The following is a 17,210-nucleotide window of genomic DNA, read 5'->3' as shown; positions in this document are numbered from 1 at the left end:
CCCTGCCTCATTCCTCCGGGCTCTTCCTGGGGCACTGGGATGCGGGATGTGCAATGCCAAGGGCAGGACCATGGGGTGGCACCTGCCAGGCTGCTGAGCAGGGACAAGGAGGCCGTGAGGCCCCAGGGCTGCAAGGGCCACTTGTCTCCTCCTGGCATCAGGGGCACAGACAGCAGCCATGGCCAAAGGCCTGCAGAAGGTGGCTGTGTCAGGGCCTTTCAGTTTCTCCCCATCCCTCTCTCCTCTCCAACCCAGGCTGTCCTACGGTGTCCATGCCCTGCCCCTTTCCCTGCAGGCTGTCGTCATCCCCCCGGCTGCCCCACTACACTGGCACCTTCCTGCACTGACATCTCTGCGTCCTCCCTGGCACTTCCTGCACACACAAAGCCTTGGGCTCATCCAGACTCCTCCTTTATGACATATTGCACCACAACACTGGCCTTGGAGGGAAATTTCTTACTTCTTGTCACCAGTCTAGGCCACCCCAGCTGCCCTTGGTGACACTAGTTCTTTCTTGTGCTGTCTTCTGCCATGAAGAAAAGCTCCACCAGCTCTGATACCCCCCTTCCAGACCTCTCAGGCTACTCCTCTACTGTCCTCAATCTTCGCACCACTGACCCCTGAGTCCTCAGCCTCTATATATGGGTCATGTGATTGAGGCCCCAAATTCCTTCCTGGGAGATCTCTCTGACCTCTCCAAGGTTTTGGAAGATGACAATAAAGTGCTTTTATCCCAGAAAACACAGAGTGACACTTTTTTCCAAGTGTTGTCGTGGCAGAATGAGGCACAATATCTTTAAACTTTCTGGCACAAGGGAGCTCTGAGCTCTGGGTACAGAGGGAGGTCCAAGTGCCAACCACTGGAGTGGGAGCTACAAATCATCAAGTCTTGTGTTCTTTGGAGGGTCGGACACTGATGAGACTGCTCTGTGTGTGCACATGTAAGGACTTGAAGGGTACAATGAACTTTCTCAAAACACTGTCAAAGAAGGAAAAATCCCATAAAGCGCCGCAAGACATAAGCACTGGTGGCAAACAGGAAGGCCTTTAATTCCAAGGCCTAAACAGAGCTGAAGCTTTGGAAGTAGCACTCAGGACAGTATTGCACTGTGCAGACTGTGGGAAAGAGCAGACAGCCCCAACAGGAAGCCAGGGCTGGTAAGGCAGGTCTGGGGAACCCATCCAGACAAAGGTTCCCACCTGCAGACTGGAAGCACACTGGGTAAAACTGCCACCGTGGTAAACTGTGGGAAAGGAAGCAAGTCCTTGTACAGGTGCCAGCCCAAGCTGTGGGAACAGCATCTACCCCCCTGCTGTGATACCCCGGAAGCACAACTTGGGGACCCACCACGGAGCAGAACAAGGTGAAGAAGGACCGGCGGGACACCTCAGGGATCTACATGGTGTGATATATTTGCTTAATCTCTTTCTCTCACCCCCTTCTTCCCTTTCTCTCTTTCTATTTCTTTCTCTCTTTCTAGTTCGTATTTACTGTTAAATCAAACCTGGACTACTGACTTTGGCACATGGTCTCCTTTGCAGTTGAATTTGGGCAGAGGTGTCTTTTGATAATCGGAACCTGACAGTACCCATGAGGTTTTACAGTGTGGGAATGGCCACTGGATTCCATGAGGTTCCACAGAGTCGCAGGGTCCTTTGGCTTCATAAGGCTCTGTGGTGTGATAATGGACCCTTCATTCCATGAGTTTTCAAAATGTCTCAGGACTCCTTTTGTTCTAGGAGGCCCCACATATCACAGTGGCTCCTTGGTTTCATGAGATTCCACAGTGTCCCAGGAATCCTTTGGTTCCATGAGGCCTTGCAGTGTGACAATGGCCCCTTGATTCCAGGAGGTTCCACAGGGCCAATATGGGCCCTTGATTTTTAGAGGTCCGCAGTGTCACAGTGGCCTAATAATTCCATGTGGTTCCACATTGTCCCAGGGTTCTGTAGATTCCATGAGGTCCTGCAGTGTCACAGTGGCATTTGAGTCCCCGAAGTTCCTCGGTGTCACAATGACCCCTTGGTTTCACGAGGTCCTGAAATATTTCAGGGCTCCCTTGGTTCCATGAGGCCCTTCATGGCACAATGAACCCTTGGTTCCATGAGATTCCACAGTGTCCCAGGATTCCTTTGATTTCATGAGGCCCTGGAGCATCACACGGGCCCCTTGATTCCATGAGTTCCCGCAGTCTCCCAGGGTTCCTTTGGTTTCATGAGGCCTTGCAGTGTCACAGTGGCCTCTTAATTCCATGAGTTTTCACACTGTCACAATGCTCCCTTGATTCCACCAGATTCCACAGTGTCCCAGGGTTCCTTTGGGTTCTGAAGGCCCTACAGTGTCACAATGGCCCCTTTACTCCAGGAGGTTCCACAATGTCCTTGCTGGAACACACATGACTGTAATGTTGTCAGCCCTGCAGAGCTGCCTCCAGCTCTGGGCTCCAGCACAGGAAGGACATGGATCTGCTGGAGTGAGTCCAGAGGAGACCACCAAGGGGATCAGAGGGATGGAGCAGCTCTGCTGTGAGAAAAGGTTGAGAGAATTGGGATTGTTCAGCCTGGAGAAGAGAAGGCTCAGGGGTGACCTAATTGTGGCCTTCCAGTGCCTGAAGGGAGCAGACAAGAAAGATGGACAGAGACTGTTTACAAGGGCCTGGAGTGACAGGACAAGGGGAATGGCTTCACACTGAGAGAGGGCAGGGTTAGATGGGATATTAGGAAGAAATTCTTGACTGTGAGGATGGTGAGATTCTAGCGCAGGTTGCTCAGAGAAGTTCTGGCTGCCTCATCCCTGGAAGTTGTACAAGACCAGGTTGGATGGGGCTCTGAGCAACCTGGTCTAGTGGAAGGTGTCCCTGCCCATGGCTGGGGGTTGGAACGAGATGCTCTTTAAGGTCCCTTCCAACCCAGACCATTCCATGATTCTGTGACTGGTGGGGGATGTGGTGGTCAGAGCCGTTGGGCACAGAGACCCCAAAATGCTGGAGTTTTCCATTCTGGGTGGAGGAAGGAGGGGGCAGCAGAACTGACACTTGGACTGACAGCAGGCAGACTTTGGCCTGTTTGGGAGAACGATTGTTGGAGTCCCTTGGGAGTCAGTCCTGAAGGGCAGAGGAGTCCAGGAAGGCTGGAAGTGCTTGAAGAAGGAAATCTCAAAGCTCCAGGAGCTGTGCCCATATGCCCTAAGACAAGCCAGGGGGCAAAAAGCACAACTTGGTCAAACAGAGAATTTAGGCCTGAACTCAGGAAAAAAAGAGAGTGTATGAGTTCTGGAAGGAGGGGCAGGAAACTTGGGGGGACTACAAGGATGATGTGAGGTCATGTGGGGGAAAATTCAAAGGCCCAAATACAAACCAGAACAGAATTTGGCCAGACAGCAAACAATGTGTCTCTGAACCCATGGGAAGCAAAAGGAGGGCTCAGGAGAGTCTCCATCCCTTGCTGGGTGGAGAGGGCAGCACAGTGTCGGAGAGGAGGAAAAGGCTGAGGGACTTAATGCCTCCTTTGCCTCAGTTTGTACTACTAAAACCACTTGTCCTCAGGATCTCCAGATCCTAGGGCTGGAAGCTGGTGATGGGGAGCTGAGTGAAGCCCCCAAAATCCAGTAGGAAATGCTCAGTGATCTGCTCTGCCAATTAGACCCCCACAAGGCCCTGGGCCCAGAAGGGATGCACCTGAGTGCACCATCCCATGGCACAGGCAGAACATCCAGGGGATCAGGCCCAGCCAATGTGGGGTTGGGAAAGGCACATCCTGCCTGACCAACCTGGTCTCCTTCTATGACAAAATGACCCCCTCATTAGAGGGGGCAAAGGCTGTGGATGTGTCTCTCCTGACTTCAGGCAAGCCTTTGACCCCATCTCCCACAGCTTCTCCTGCAGAAACTGGCTGCTCATGGCTTGCACAGGGAACTGTTTGCTGGGTGAAAAACTGGTTGATGGCTCAGGGAGTGGTGGGGAATGGAACTAAATCCAGGTGGGGCCAGTCACTAGTGGGGCTCCCAAGGGCTCAGGGTTGGGGCTGGTCCTGTTTAACATCATTATTGATGATCTGGACAAGGGGATTTGGTGCCTCCTCAGTAAATTCTTGGATACCATGAAGTTGGGGATGATTGTGGATCTGCTGGAGGGTAGGAAGGCTCTGCAGAGGGATCTGGACAGGCTGGATCAATTAGGCCAAGTGTCAGGTCCTGCACTTGGGTCACAACAACCCCCTGGAACACTCCAGGCTGAGAGTAGAGGGGCTTGAGAGCTGCTCAGCAGGAAGGGACTTGGGCGTGCTGCTTTACAGGGACTGGATATGAGCCAGAGTGTGCCCAGGGGGGCAAGAAGGCCAAGGGCATCCTGACCTTTCTGGAGAACAGTGTGGCCAGCAGGACCAGGGCAATGATTGCTCCTCTGTGATGGGCACTGGTGAGGCCCCACCTCGAGTGCTGTGTCCAGTTGTGGCCCCTCAGTGCAAAAAGGCCCTTGAGGGGCTGGAGGGTGTCCAGAGAAGGGAACAGAGCTGGGGAAGGCTCTGGAAAACATGTTTGCTGAGGGACGGCTGAGGGAACTGGGCTGGTTGAGTCTGGAGAAGAGGAGGCTCAGGGAATACCTCACTGCTCTCTACAGCTAGCTCCATGAAAGGAGATTGTAGTGAGGTGGGGGTCGTTCTCTTCTGCCAAGCCTGTAGTGATAGGAAGAGAGGAAATGGCCTTAAATTGCATTGGGTGAGGTTCAGATTAGATATTAAAAAAACCTTTTTTCTCTGTGAGAGTGTTTAGGCTTTGGAACAAGTAGACCAGGGAGGTGGTGGAGTCCCTGGAAGTGTTCAGATGGCATCTGGATGTGGTACTTTGGGATATGGTTTAGGGGTGATTATAGTGGTGCTGGGTTGACAGTTCGACCAGATGTTAAAGGTCTCTTCCAACCTTGATGATTCTGTGATTCTGAAACAGTACAGGGATTTTTAGATGCTGGAATCCTGCTCTGAGAAGAGGCTCACAGATCCCACTCTGAGGAATGCTGCATTGAGGTTAAAATGAAAGAGACAGAGAACATGTGTTATGAGATTAGTTAAGGGAGAGAAGGTACCAGGCTCCGAGAGGCCTGATTGTCCTTGGTATGGTCTATTCTAATGAAAGATAACAAAATGGTTGGCCTAGTAGTCATAAATTAGATAGGATGGACATTTGGGGGAGGTGTGAAGAGCTGAGTTAAAGGGGTTTTTAGTAAGACTTTTGCACATAGTCAGGAAGAGTTGAAAAGTTCATGACGAAGAAGAGCAAAAGAAATGACCCTCATGAGGCTGAAGAAACAGGAACGACCCCCAGGAATCTCCCCAAAAGGATGACTCCGTCTCAAGCTCCCCCTGAAGCCCACCTAATATGAATATTATAACTAGATGTTGTAATTTTAATGAATATTCTCCTAAAATATTGTAATCCCTCACCAAAACTGTGTAAATTACCTGACTCCTCACTGAGAACTTCGGAGCTAGTCTGTGCAGCAATAGCTGCCTAGCACCCCAGTGTTGCTTGAAATAAATACCTTTGCTGCCTAAAGACAAAATTTTTTCTCTGAGTGGTTATTTTCTGCTGGTTTTGGCATCAATTCTCTGACCTGTCATCACAGTTTCCAGGTTTGTGCTCTTACAAGATCCCTGGGATGTTTTCTCAGTTGTGTCCCTCAGCGGGACCCATTAACAGTACAAGAAACTTTACAGTTTGAATCTCACTTGGTTTCTCAAGAAGTTTCTTCAGCTCTCCTCAGGGTCTGATGTTCAGGGACTGATTCCCAAACCCCCCTGAGGGTCATGAAATGCCTGGGGCTGTTGCTGAGCTGCTGAGCTGGGCCGGGCTCCTGGCACACAGGGAGCTCCTGGTAAGCGGGCAGTGCTGCAGAGAGACAGCTCTGCCCAGGAGCAGTTCCTCTGCACAGTCCAGCAGGGCTGAGGGCACTGCCTGCAGCACCCAGGGCACAGGAGAGAAGGGAGAGAGATGAGAGACTTTGTGGAGAGTGAGAATGCTGAGAGTTCACTGGTGGAGTCGCCTGCACAGTCCTTAACACAGTAAGTCCCTGATTTCAGGGTGATCCATGAGTGTGCTGGAGGGCTCTCCCAGAGCTTGCACATCTTGTTGCAGCTCAGATATGGCAGGATGGGTTTTAGGGCTCCTTCTCTTGTGGAGAATGACATGCTCCAGGGCAGGGACTCTCCGTGGCACCATCGGACAGACAGGGCATGAAATCTTCCTCCTGGGGTCGGCTGAAAGGGTGGGAGGCCGGGTGCTGAGCCAGGGTTGCCCAGGGTTTCTCTGTCAGAGCAGGGTCCCTTCATTCCGGGGGGCTGCATGTCAGGGCAGGGGTTCTGCTCCTGCCAGGGGCAGCTCTCAGCCTTCCTGGGGAGCTCCCCAGAGTGCTCCAGGGATAAGCTCCAGGGGAAGGTGTCACTCCTGGCAGGGCAGTGTCCTTCTGCAGGTGAATGGGTGCAGTGGGGTCAGAGCTGCTCACAGCTCCAGATCACCCCGGGGGCCTTTAAAGAAAGTAATCAAGGCAGCATTAACCTGAAAGGGAAGGAGTCTGTGCTGTGAGATTTCTACTCCTCATTGCTTGGGGAGGAGTGGGAGATGGGAATTTATTTCTCCATTTTGGTGAAAGCACTGAGACCTCTGCTCTCATGATGACCTTTCTGGGCTGCTCCTAAGCCCCTGCACAGCCCCTGCAGGGCAGAGCTGAGCCCCCGGGGCTGGGATGGGCTCTGGCAGCACTGCCAGGGCCCAGCCCTGGGCCCAGGGAAGCATCTGCTGGCAGGGACAGCAGAACCCAGGGCAGAGACTGAGAGGGAGCTGCTGCTGAAATGCCCTGGGAGGGGGTTAGGGCAGTTCTGGGCCCTCCCCTGCACTGCTGATTTCTTGCCCAGAACAAGGCCCTGATCTCCTCCACCACCCAGCAGAGCCTTTCCCTCCATGGCCAGGGCGGCAGTGACATGAGTTACCTTCCTGTCAGTGGAGCCCTGAGGAGGGGAAACTCCCTTTGCCCATCTGTTTGTCCCTGTAGGGCCTCCAGAGGAGTGGGGGGGAATGTCTCCACTTTCCCCTCCTCTTCATGCTGCCTTTGTTCCGAGCTCAGGTGGGAGCTCTGGACAAAGGGTCTGCCGGACTCTCCATTCAGGATGTAACATCTTTAGGACATGCAGTTCTCTCCCTGGATGATCCTGCTGTGCTTCAGGTTGCCTTCCTGAAGGGCACAGCTCTCCCATTCCAGCTTTGTGTTCCCCACAGCCCCTCAGCACTGAGGCCATGGCAGTGGGGCTGGAAGGTGTGTGCAGGCAGCTGGAATGAGCTCTCTGTGCCCCTGGCTGGGAGGGCAGAGCTGAGATCTCCCTTGGTAGGATGAGACAGGATAAGGAGTTTGGAGATCTGGAGACACCAGCTCCCAGCAGTGTCCAGTTTCTCCTCAGGGGAACACTTGGGTGCCTTTGCCCTCCAGCTCAGGGAGGTGACAGCCTTGGGCAGCTGAGAGTAGGGCTGATGGACAGACTGTCTGCCCCACACTGCAGGAAGGGATGATCTCTGTCTCACAGGACCCACACAGTGTCTCGTAGACAGAAGTATAAATGCCAAGGTACTCTGCCTTAGAAATTCCACCCCCTCTGGTGGGGCAACTGGAAGCAAAAAAACCAAAAAAGTATGCCCACATCCCTGCTCTGCAACGGGGTGGATTGGGAGTGACAATGATGAGAAGCTGTTTAATACCATGGGGGGATCTCATCAAACATTACTCCCAGCTTCTATTCATAGGTTGTTGTAGGGAAGAACTGAGTACTCCAGAGCATCAGCAGAACCCCCTGCTCATTGGAGCTTTCTGAGCCAGCACTCAACGGAGTTCCTAAAATGGACCAGCAACAGATTCTTTGTGAGAGAGAAATTTGAGGGGTTTACATGAGGACTGGAAAAAATTTTTTTCTGAGACATCCACCATTACTTGTTACTGCCTTTTTCTCCTCAGACAGGTGCTAATGTGCAAGGGAAGTTCACGTCCAACAGCAGCTCCATCCCCCAGTTCCTCCTCCTGGCATTGGCAGACAGGCGGGAGCTGCAGCTCCTGCACTTCTGGCTCTTCCTGGTCATCTCCCTGGCTGCCCTCCTGGCCAACAGCCTCATCCTCAGCGCCGTAGCCTGCAACCACCACCTGCACACCCCCATGGGCTTCTTCCTGCTCAACCTCTCCCTCACAGACCTGGGCTGCATCTGCACCACTGTCCCCAAAGCCATGCACAACTCCCCCCGGGACACAAGGACCATCTATGCAGGATGTGCTGCACAGCAGTTTCTCTTTACCTTTTTCATTTCAGCAGAGTTTTCCCTCCTCACCATCATGTGCTACGACCGCTACGTTGCCATCTGCAAACCCCTGCACTACGGGACCCTCCTGGGCAGCAGAGCTTGTGCCCACATGGCAGCAGCTGCCTGGGGCACTGGCTTTCTCATTGCTCTGCTGCACACAGCCAATACATTTTCCCTGCCCCTGTGCCAGGGCAATGCCCTGGGCCAGTTCTTCTGTGAAATCCCACACATCCTCAAGCTCTCCTGCTCACACTCCAGCCTCAGGGAACTTGGGCTTCTTGCTTTTAGTGCTTTTCTTTTTTTGGTGTGTTTTGTTTTCATTGTTTTCTCCTATGTGCAGATCTTCAGGGCTGTGCTGAGGATCCCCTCTCAGCAGGGATGGCACAAAGCTTTTTCCACGTGCCTCCCTCACCCGGCTGTAGTCTCCCTGTTTCTCAACACTTCATTCTTTGCCTACCTGAAGCCCCCCTCCATCTCCTCCCCAACACTGGACCTGGTGGTGGCAGTTCTGTACTCGCTGGTGCCTCCAACAGTGAACCCCCTCATCTACAACCTGAGGAACCAGGAGCTCAAGGATGCCCTGAGGAAAATGATTGTTGGATGCTTTTCAGCAGCCAGAGACTGCCTGCTTCCCTCTGCCAATAACTCGCAGTGCGTGTCATGACAGGCCAAATCTGTCTGCATTTGTATTTTTTTTTCCCCCTTCTGGCATTGTTGTCTTCTAAAAAATGTCATTAATTTCCTTCTACTTAATTTGCTTCCCATCTTGTATGGTCAAGGCCAAGGACTGCCTTGGGCATCCCGACAGAGGGGCCCTTCCCCACCCTGAGGGCTCCTGTGCTGGGCTGGGCCTGCCCAGGGGGCTGTGGGACCAACTGGGAGGCAGCGGGGCAAAAAGGGGCCACGGAGCCACTGCCAGGGGGGACAGCAAGGCCAGGGACAGACAAGGGATTGCTGGGCATGGCTTGGGCTGTGCAGGGGGGACTGTGCAAAAGGCAAAACTCCCCTGCAGTTGGGGGCTGCGGGAAAAGTCAAGAGCCCAAAGAGCCTCAATTGCTGTGTTGGACACCAAGGTTGCAGGAGGGAAATGCAGGGCTGCTGTGCAATGGGGACGGGGGGTTAATTCCAGCACACATTGATGAGGTGCTCAGGGACTCCATGGCTTCTCTGCCTGAGTCTTTCTTGAAGAGGTCCCTCAGGCCTCTGTGCTCGGGGAAGGGCCTCAGGGAGGAGGAGAGCACGTCTTGGCAGGAACCTCCTGAAATCCCAGAAGGACAAATGGCAGTGTCTGCCCCTGCAGGGGACTCAGCCTGGCAATGGCACAGCTGGAGCTGCCTGGCTGGGAGCAGCCCTGTGGGTGGGCAGGGAACTGGGCAGGAGGCAGCTGTGTGCCCTGGCAGCAAGGGAGGCCAGGAGCACCCTGGGCTGTGGCACCAGGACATCAAGGACGGGCATTCTCCAGGTCCCTGAGGCTGATGAAAGCTGAGGAAAGAGCTGGGATGTTTATAAACTGTATTGAGTTTACTTTTTGTTTGTGGGCAATGAAGAGAAACTTTCTGTGGCTCTAAGTCTCACCAGTTGCAGACTCCCAAAGAACAGAAACCTGATGACTTGTGGTTCCCACTCCAGCAGCACTTGGACCTCCCTCCGTACCCAGAGCACAGAGCTCCCTTGTCCCACAAGATCCTTGGAAATGGAGGGATTAAGGACACAGCACAGGCTGTGGGGAGCAGTTGCAGGGCATGGTCAGGGCTTTGAGGTGGTTGTGCCATTTTCCTGTGAGTTTTATCTGTCTCATAGAGGTGTCATTCAAAATGTCCAATATCAAATTAAAGTTTGCATGAGAGAAAGTCACCATGATTGTTTTCTAATCTATCAAATTCATAATATAAATATACAGAAAAATTAAATATTCCTATTTAAAACCCAAACAAATCATTGAGATACTCACATTTATTTTAATTCAGTGCTTTAACTCAAAGTAACCATTCTCATGCAGATTATCCACATACCAGCAATCCCTGCTTGTTCCCAAATGTTGTCAAAGATGCAGCCTCCTCTTTTTAATTCTCAGGTGTCTCCATGCTCCAAAGATCTCGACTGGAGCCCAGAGCAGGCAAGCCTTGCTCCCAGAACCCTTCTTAGGTGGTGCCAATCTCACAGGCAGCGGTTCCCAAAGCTGGAGGAAGCCTGAAAAGGAAGGAAACTTCCCCAAAGCGAGCCAGGCTTTTCTCAGCATCCGAGCTGCTGCCTAGAGCCTTTGCCTCCCTGCAAACTGGACCTCCAAGGATCTGCTGGAGAGTCCCTGGGGAGGCTTTGTCAGGAATGGCCCTTGGGGGGCTCCTTAAGGCTTCAAGGACCTGCAGGATTTTCAGAGCAATTTGGGTTTTTCTTTTGATTTTGCATTTCTGAGAGGTTTCTGCAACCGTCGCCTCCAATTCTCTGCTGTAACGAGTCCCTTGAGAGCCTCAGACAGTGACAACCCTCAGTGGGGCTCATTAATGCTTCAAGGCACTCAGGGTTTATTAAGACACTTCTTTTTGACACTGAGTCTCTGAGAAGTTTGTTCAGTGATGACCTCCAATTATCTGCTCTAATGAGTCCCTAGATAGTCTTTGTCAGGAATGGCCCTCAGCAGGGCTTGTTAAAGCTTCAAGGTACTCAAGGTTTTTTAAGATACTTTGCCTTTTCCTTTGACTCTCAATTTTTAAGAGGTTTGTTCAGTCATGGCCTCCAATTATCTGCATGAATTAGTCCCTGGAGAGACTTTGTCAGTAGTGACACTCAGTAGGGCTCATTAATGCTTCAGGGTACTCAAGGATTTTTAAGGAACTTTGGTTCTTCCTTTTCCAACTGAGTCTGAGAGGTTTGTTCAGTCATGGCCTCTAATTATCTCCTCCAACCAGTCCATGAGGAGCCTGTATTGGGAATGGCCCTCAGTGGGACCCATTAATGCTTTGAGATACTTTGGGTTTTCCTTCTGACTTTCACTTCTGGACAGGTTTGTGCAATCTCCCCTCAGTACCTGAGGTTCAAGGACTCAGCACCAAAAGCCCCCCGGGGCTCATTCAGACAAAGCAAGTCCTAACAAACCACGGCCCTTCCTGGGATTTTCCTCCAGTCTAGACAGTAAATTAGGAATGTTGTCCCATGGAATCAGGGGACCATTGTGACACTGCAGGGCCCCAGGGAACTCTTTTGCCTGCGACGAGGGTCAGCACAAGAGACACCGACACCAACTTTGGAGGACAAGTGTGTAATTTTACTGCAGTGCAGAGCAGCAAAGAATGACAAAAGGCTGAGCTCAGTAACGCACCTCATCGTTCCTACCAAGAGTGCCTGGAGTGAGTAGAAAAGCTCCCTGCCCAGTTGCCCTCATCTGTTCCCCTCAGCCAGGCCCGCAGGGCAGCGGGGGAGCCCCGGTCGCAGCCAAGGGTTGGAGAACCCCTCCCGGGCACGGGAAATCCCACCCAGGGCGTCCACTCGTAGGGGAGGGCTCCACCTCTGCTGGGAGGGGGTCCAGCTTTTCTGGCCTTGGAGAAACAAGCTCACAGAGCTACGAGTGTGCAAAACCATCTGGCTCCCTTCTCCTCCTGGGTTCCACCCACAGCCTGGCCAGGGCTTAAGGGGAAAACCCAGGCAGTCAACCTGCCCCATCTGCTGCCAAACAAGGTCACACATCCACTGCCATGGCCTTGACCACTCTCTAAACACATAAAGATTATATGCTGCTAACAATCATACACATTTTGTTAATGAACAGATACAAGCAGTATTCACTAATGAGTAGATACTAATACATCTTACTAATAAGCACACATATTTTGTTGATGAGCAGATACACAGCTGTAGTCTTATCACACTACATCTTTTACTCACAAACATACATAGTTTTAGCTAATGAGTGGATACATGAAATAGAATATCAGGTTGGAGCTCTAGAAGTCAACTTTACTCAGGGCCTGTTGTTCAGCCTCAGGACTTCAGTGACGGACAGACAGGGATTTATGTTACACACACAGTTTACTCAGTAGATATTCTCCCTTAACACAAATACATTATTTTGCTTTACACACTCACACCTCCTATCCCAAGTCCTTAATTGGTCCTTTGCGATCTTCTTCCGGGCTCTCTGGTGGGTTTTTTGGCATCTGGTGCCCCCCAAAGTTGAGGTGTCCCCTTCTTGACCTCAGTTCTGAGCAGGCAGTGACAGTGTTTTTCACTACAAAGACTGTAACATTTGGTTTTGAGCTTCTCTGGGTCCACAGAGCTCAGCTGACATCCTGTTTGCTTCACGTACATCCCTGATCAAATTCTCTAGGATTTCTTTCAGATTCTGTTGTTCCTTATTTGGCCATAGTGGAATATTTTGGGCAGTGTTCTTTTTCTCATATCAAATCCCCTTTTTCCATGCGATTAAGTTTATTAAGGGAATGAGTCTCTCATTATCTATATTTCACTTTCTAGCTTAAGGCATTGCCACAGCTACAACACTGAATCATGACGCAAGCTAAAATACAAATGACCCTTATTAGGATTGGAGCTACAAAGAGCTTCTTTAGCTACCCAAAATCAGATAACCAGGAGGTCAGGGTATTCCAGATTCCTTGAAGACCTAAAGGGGTGCCATTGTGAGCTACCTGATGTAAAATTTGGCTTTGTTTCCGGATTTCCTGGACATCTGGAGACACTCTCCCACTCTGATCACTGCACACAGCAGCTGGAGCTATGACAGTGCACACTCCTCCTTGGGATGCTGAAAGAAGGTCTAGGCCATTCAGTTTTTTAAAACAACCTGTGACAAGCCATTCACTTCTTCCTGGAAGGCAGGAATGGCATCTCTTGCATGACTTTCTATGGATCCTATGGAAGTAGAAATGTTTACTATTGTTTTCTCTAATTCCCTCACTCCTAGCTTGGGTAAAAACCATCTTACAAACCTATGAAATGCAGTTGGTCACTCTGCTGGGGCATTTAAGGTATGTTTTGTGTGCCCCGAAGAGCTTCTTCTCCATAGTCCCGAGGGCACTTGACCTTTATCAGTTGCTGTTATGTTGGGGACTGAGGCTCCTAAACCACAAAGGCCTTTCCAGCCTCAGGGTAACACTTCATGGGCTTTATTTCCACAGCTCCAATATCACCCTCTTCCTTTGGCTACCAGCCAAGGATGAGTCATTTCCCCTGTAGGAAGTGTTTGAGTACATTGTCTATGATTTCCAAAAAACCTGCCATTTCCATTTTCCTGTTCCTTTAGGGGGTTACAGCTTTGTACATAGGCATGATTTTAAGAGATGTTGGTGAGTATTTGCACACTGACTGCCAGGTCTACGTTTTGGTGAAAGGAAGTGCTTACCCAGGAACTAGGAATAATTTCTCCTGGAATTGGGAAGGAATAAATGGTTCGTGGCTTTCCTGTGTTTTATGGTAAATGACTGCACAAAACAATGGCTTTGAGGCAACACTTGGGTCACATTTGGTACTGAGATATAAATTATATAAATTTTTCTCCCAATTCAAGACCAAATTAACAATTGTCAGGAGAGCGAAACGACTGATTGTTTCTGCAATCAATTGGGAACCTCTGTCTGATGACATTCCCAAAGGTACCCCGAATCCAGGGATTCTTGGATTCAACAATATTCCACTCACTTCCCCAGCCCGGTTGGTGTGACAAGGAAAAGCCTCTGGCCACCCAGAGAAGGTATCCCCCAAGACTAGGAGATCTTTACACCCCCCTTGTCTGGGCAATTCAGTCACATCCATCTGCCAACATTCACCTGCAGCATTTCTGCATTTTCCATCACCTGTTCCCACTCCAGTGGCAGGGTTTGGATTATTTCTCTTCCACACACCACACTGCTGACTCACTGCTTGTACAACTGGGGTCAGTTTTGGACCAAGAACCCACTTGTGCAAATGTTACAGTGCAGAAACCAATACAAACACAAAACAAGGATCAGTGGAGAAAACAAAGCCAGAGACCAAATGGGGGAACACCAAATAACCCACCCAAAGAGCTGGAAGATCCACACGTCTTAGAGGGACAGAATTCCCCAAAAGAATGCCTTATTATCCAATGGGATCTTCCCCCATCCCAGACCAGTCCGGGGATCTGTGGTCTTCTCCAGGAGAGTCCTGGGGCCAGCGTGAAGATCCAGAGATCCCTCGGATCCACGGGAGATCAGGCAGAGGGTCCCATCTGGGGCCAGAAATGGTGCCCCAAAGCAGCAGAAAGCAACTCCTTAACCCCAGCTGGGAGGTGTTAAGAAGCAGGCATTCTTTAGGGCAGCGTGCTGGACGCCTGCAGGAGAGTTCTTCTAATCCAGCCTGCTCAGGGACACAGGCAGGGCTTGGGATTATACACACTGATTCCAGAGGCACTGGATATTCCCCCTTACTGAACACATGTCCATTACTGTGCTTTACACAGTCACACCCCTATTGCAAGTACCTATTTGGTCATTTGGGGTCTTCTCTGGGGGTCTCTGATGGGTTTTTCTGTGTCTGGTGCCCCCCCAAGTTGAGGTCTCTGCTTCATGTCCTCAGTTCTGAGCAGGCACTGAACAGTCAATGTATTTCACCACAAAGACTGTACCATTTGGTTTTGATCTTCTCTGGGTCCACAGAGCTCAGCTTACATCCTCTTTGCTTCATGTAGATCCTTGATTAAATCCTCTAAGACTTCTCTAAAGATTCTGTTGTTCCTTATTTGGTCACAGCAGAATATTGTGAGTAATGTTCTATTTCTCCTACCAAAAAGTCCATGGAGGTTCATCCATCTGGAGTCCAGCAGGTCTCAGGGAGGCTCTGGGAGGGATGGAGGCTTGTGGCAGAAGTAATGGAGGTGCAGAGATATTCCTTATCCTTCTTCTGCAATGCTGGCTCGAGAGAGCACCCTGGAGATGGGAACAGTTGCCTTTGCCACTGGAGGATCTTGTCCAGCACTGCTTGGAGGGTCTTGTCCTACAGCACCGTCACAGCTTCCTAAGAGCCTTGGATTGGGCACTGGCAGCTCCCAGACACTTGCTGATGTGCCACTTGCTCCTGGGAATGCCTTCCTTGGGAGCCTGGAAAGGGTTCATGACTTCCAGGCTTTTCCTGGACATGTCCATCCTCAGGGATGAGCGGGGTCTGCTGATACCCATGGCTCTGAGGGAGCACTGAGACCTGTCCACAGGGCTCCCTCCACCTGGATTCCAGCAATTCTCACAGAGGCCCTTTGGAGGGATGGAGGCTCTTACCAGAAGTAACTGAGTTGTGGAGATATTCCTCATCCTGTTCCTCCACAGCTGGATCGAGACAGAACCCTGGAGATGGGAACAGCTGCCTTGGTTGCTTGAGGATCTTGTCCACCACTGTTTGTAGGGTTGTCCCACATGGCAGCATCCTGGGAGCTGTGGATTGGACATCGGCTCCTCCAGGAAATATTCTGCCCTGCCACTTGCTCCTGGGAATGCCTCACTTGGGAGCCTGGAAAGGGCTCATGACTTCCAGGCTCTTCCTGGCCATGGGCATCCTCAGGGATCAGCAGGGTCTGCTGGTCCCAAGGGTAGAGGGAGTCCTGTCCACAGGGTTTCCTTGGTCTGGAGTGTGTCAGGGCTCAGGGAGGCTCTGAGAGGGATGGAGGCTCTTGTCAAAAATAACTGAGGTGTGGAGATATTCCTAATCCTGTTCCTCCACAGCCGGATGGAGAGAGCACCCTGGAGATGGGAACAGCTGCCTGTGCCATTGAAAGATCTTGGCTAGGACTGCATGGACGGTCTTCCCATATGGCAGTATCCTGGGAGCCATGGACTGGGCATCAGCACCTCCAGAAAGTTTTCTGCTGTGCCACTTGCTCCTGGGAAGGCCTTAGATGGGAGCTTGGAATGGGCTCGTTTCTTCCAGGCTTTTCCTGGCCATAAGAATGAACGGGCTCTGCTGATCTCCACAGCTCCAGGGGAACAGGCAGTGCTATCCATGGGGGCTTATCTGTCTGAAGCCGGGCAGGTCTCAGGGTGGCTCTGGGAGGGATGGAGGCTCTTGCCCAAACTAATGGAGGTGCAGAGATTTTCCTTATCCTGCTCCTGCAATCCCAGATCAATAGAGCACCCTGGAGTTGGGAACACCTGGGAGACCTGTCCTTGGGGCTCATCCCTGGGGATTCAGGCAGTTCCCACACAGGCTCTGGGAAGGATGGAGGCTCCTGCCAGAACTAACGGAGGTGCAGAGATATTTGTCCTCCTGGTCCTCCACAGCCAGATCGAGAGTGCCCTGGAGATGGGAACAGCTGCCTTTGGCACTGGAGGATCTTGCCAGGACCACACAGAGGGTCTTCTCCTACAGCACCATCGCAGCATCCTGGGAGCCTTGGATCAGGCACTGGAAGCTCCAGGACTTTTCCTTGTGTGCCACTTGCTCCTGGGAACATCTTACTGGAATGGGCTTGTTACTTCCAGGCTTTTCCCAGCCATGTGCATCCTCAGGGATTAGCGGAGTCTGCTGATCCCCGCGGCTCCAAGAGACCTGGGTGACCTATCCAGGGGGGCTCTTCCATGTGGATTCTGTGAATTCTTACAGAGACCCTGGGAGGCATGGAGGCTCTTGCCAGTTCTGGAGGTGTTCCTTATCCTGCCCCTCCACAGGCAGATCAAGATAGCACCATGGAGTTGGGAACACCTACCTTTGTCACTGGTGGCTCTGGAACACTTGCTGCTGTGCCACCTGCCCCTGGGAATCCATTAATGGAATGGGCTGGGCTCCCACTGTGACTGGATTAGTGGGGTCTGCAGATACCCACTGCTCCAAGGGAACAGAGTCTTATCCATGGAGGCTCTGGGAAGGATGCAGGCTCCTGCCAGGAGCAACGGAGGTGCAGAGATATTCCCTATCCTGCTCCTCC

The 17,210-nt window shown here is 51.5% G+C and overlaps 1 protein-coding gene across 1 annotated transcript; it reads left to right on the top strand.

Moving 5' to 3' along the window:
* The first annotated feature begins 7,282 nt into the window (after window positions 1–7,282).
* LOC113995311 (olfactory receptor 14A16-like) lies at window positions 7,283–8,993 on the top strand. Its single transcript, XM_027735228.2, has 2 exons — window positions 7,283–7,301; window positions 7,996–8,993. The coding sequence occupies exons 1-2, from the start codon at window positions 7,283–7,285 to the stop codon at window positions 8,991–8,993; spliced, it is 1,017 nt and encodes a 338-aa protein (XP_027591029.1).
* The last annotated feature ends 8,217 nt before the right edge of the window (window positions 8,994–17,210 follow it).

Source organism: Pipra filicauda, unplaced genomic scaffold (genome assembly GCF_003945595.2).
Source record: "Pipra filicauda isolate LSUMZ 115617 unplaced genomic scaffold, ASM394559v2 scaffold913_size85590_pilon, whole genome shotgun sequence".
Classification (NCBI taxonomy): Eukaryota; Metazoa; Chordata; class Aves; order Passeriformes; family Pipridae; genus Pipra; species Pipra filicauda.
Note: the sequence above shows the minus strand (reverse complement) of the source record. Positions and strands in the feature narration are given on the sequence as shown.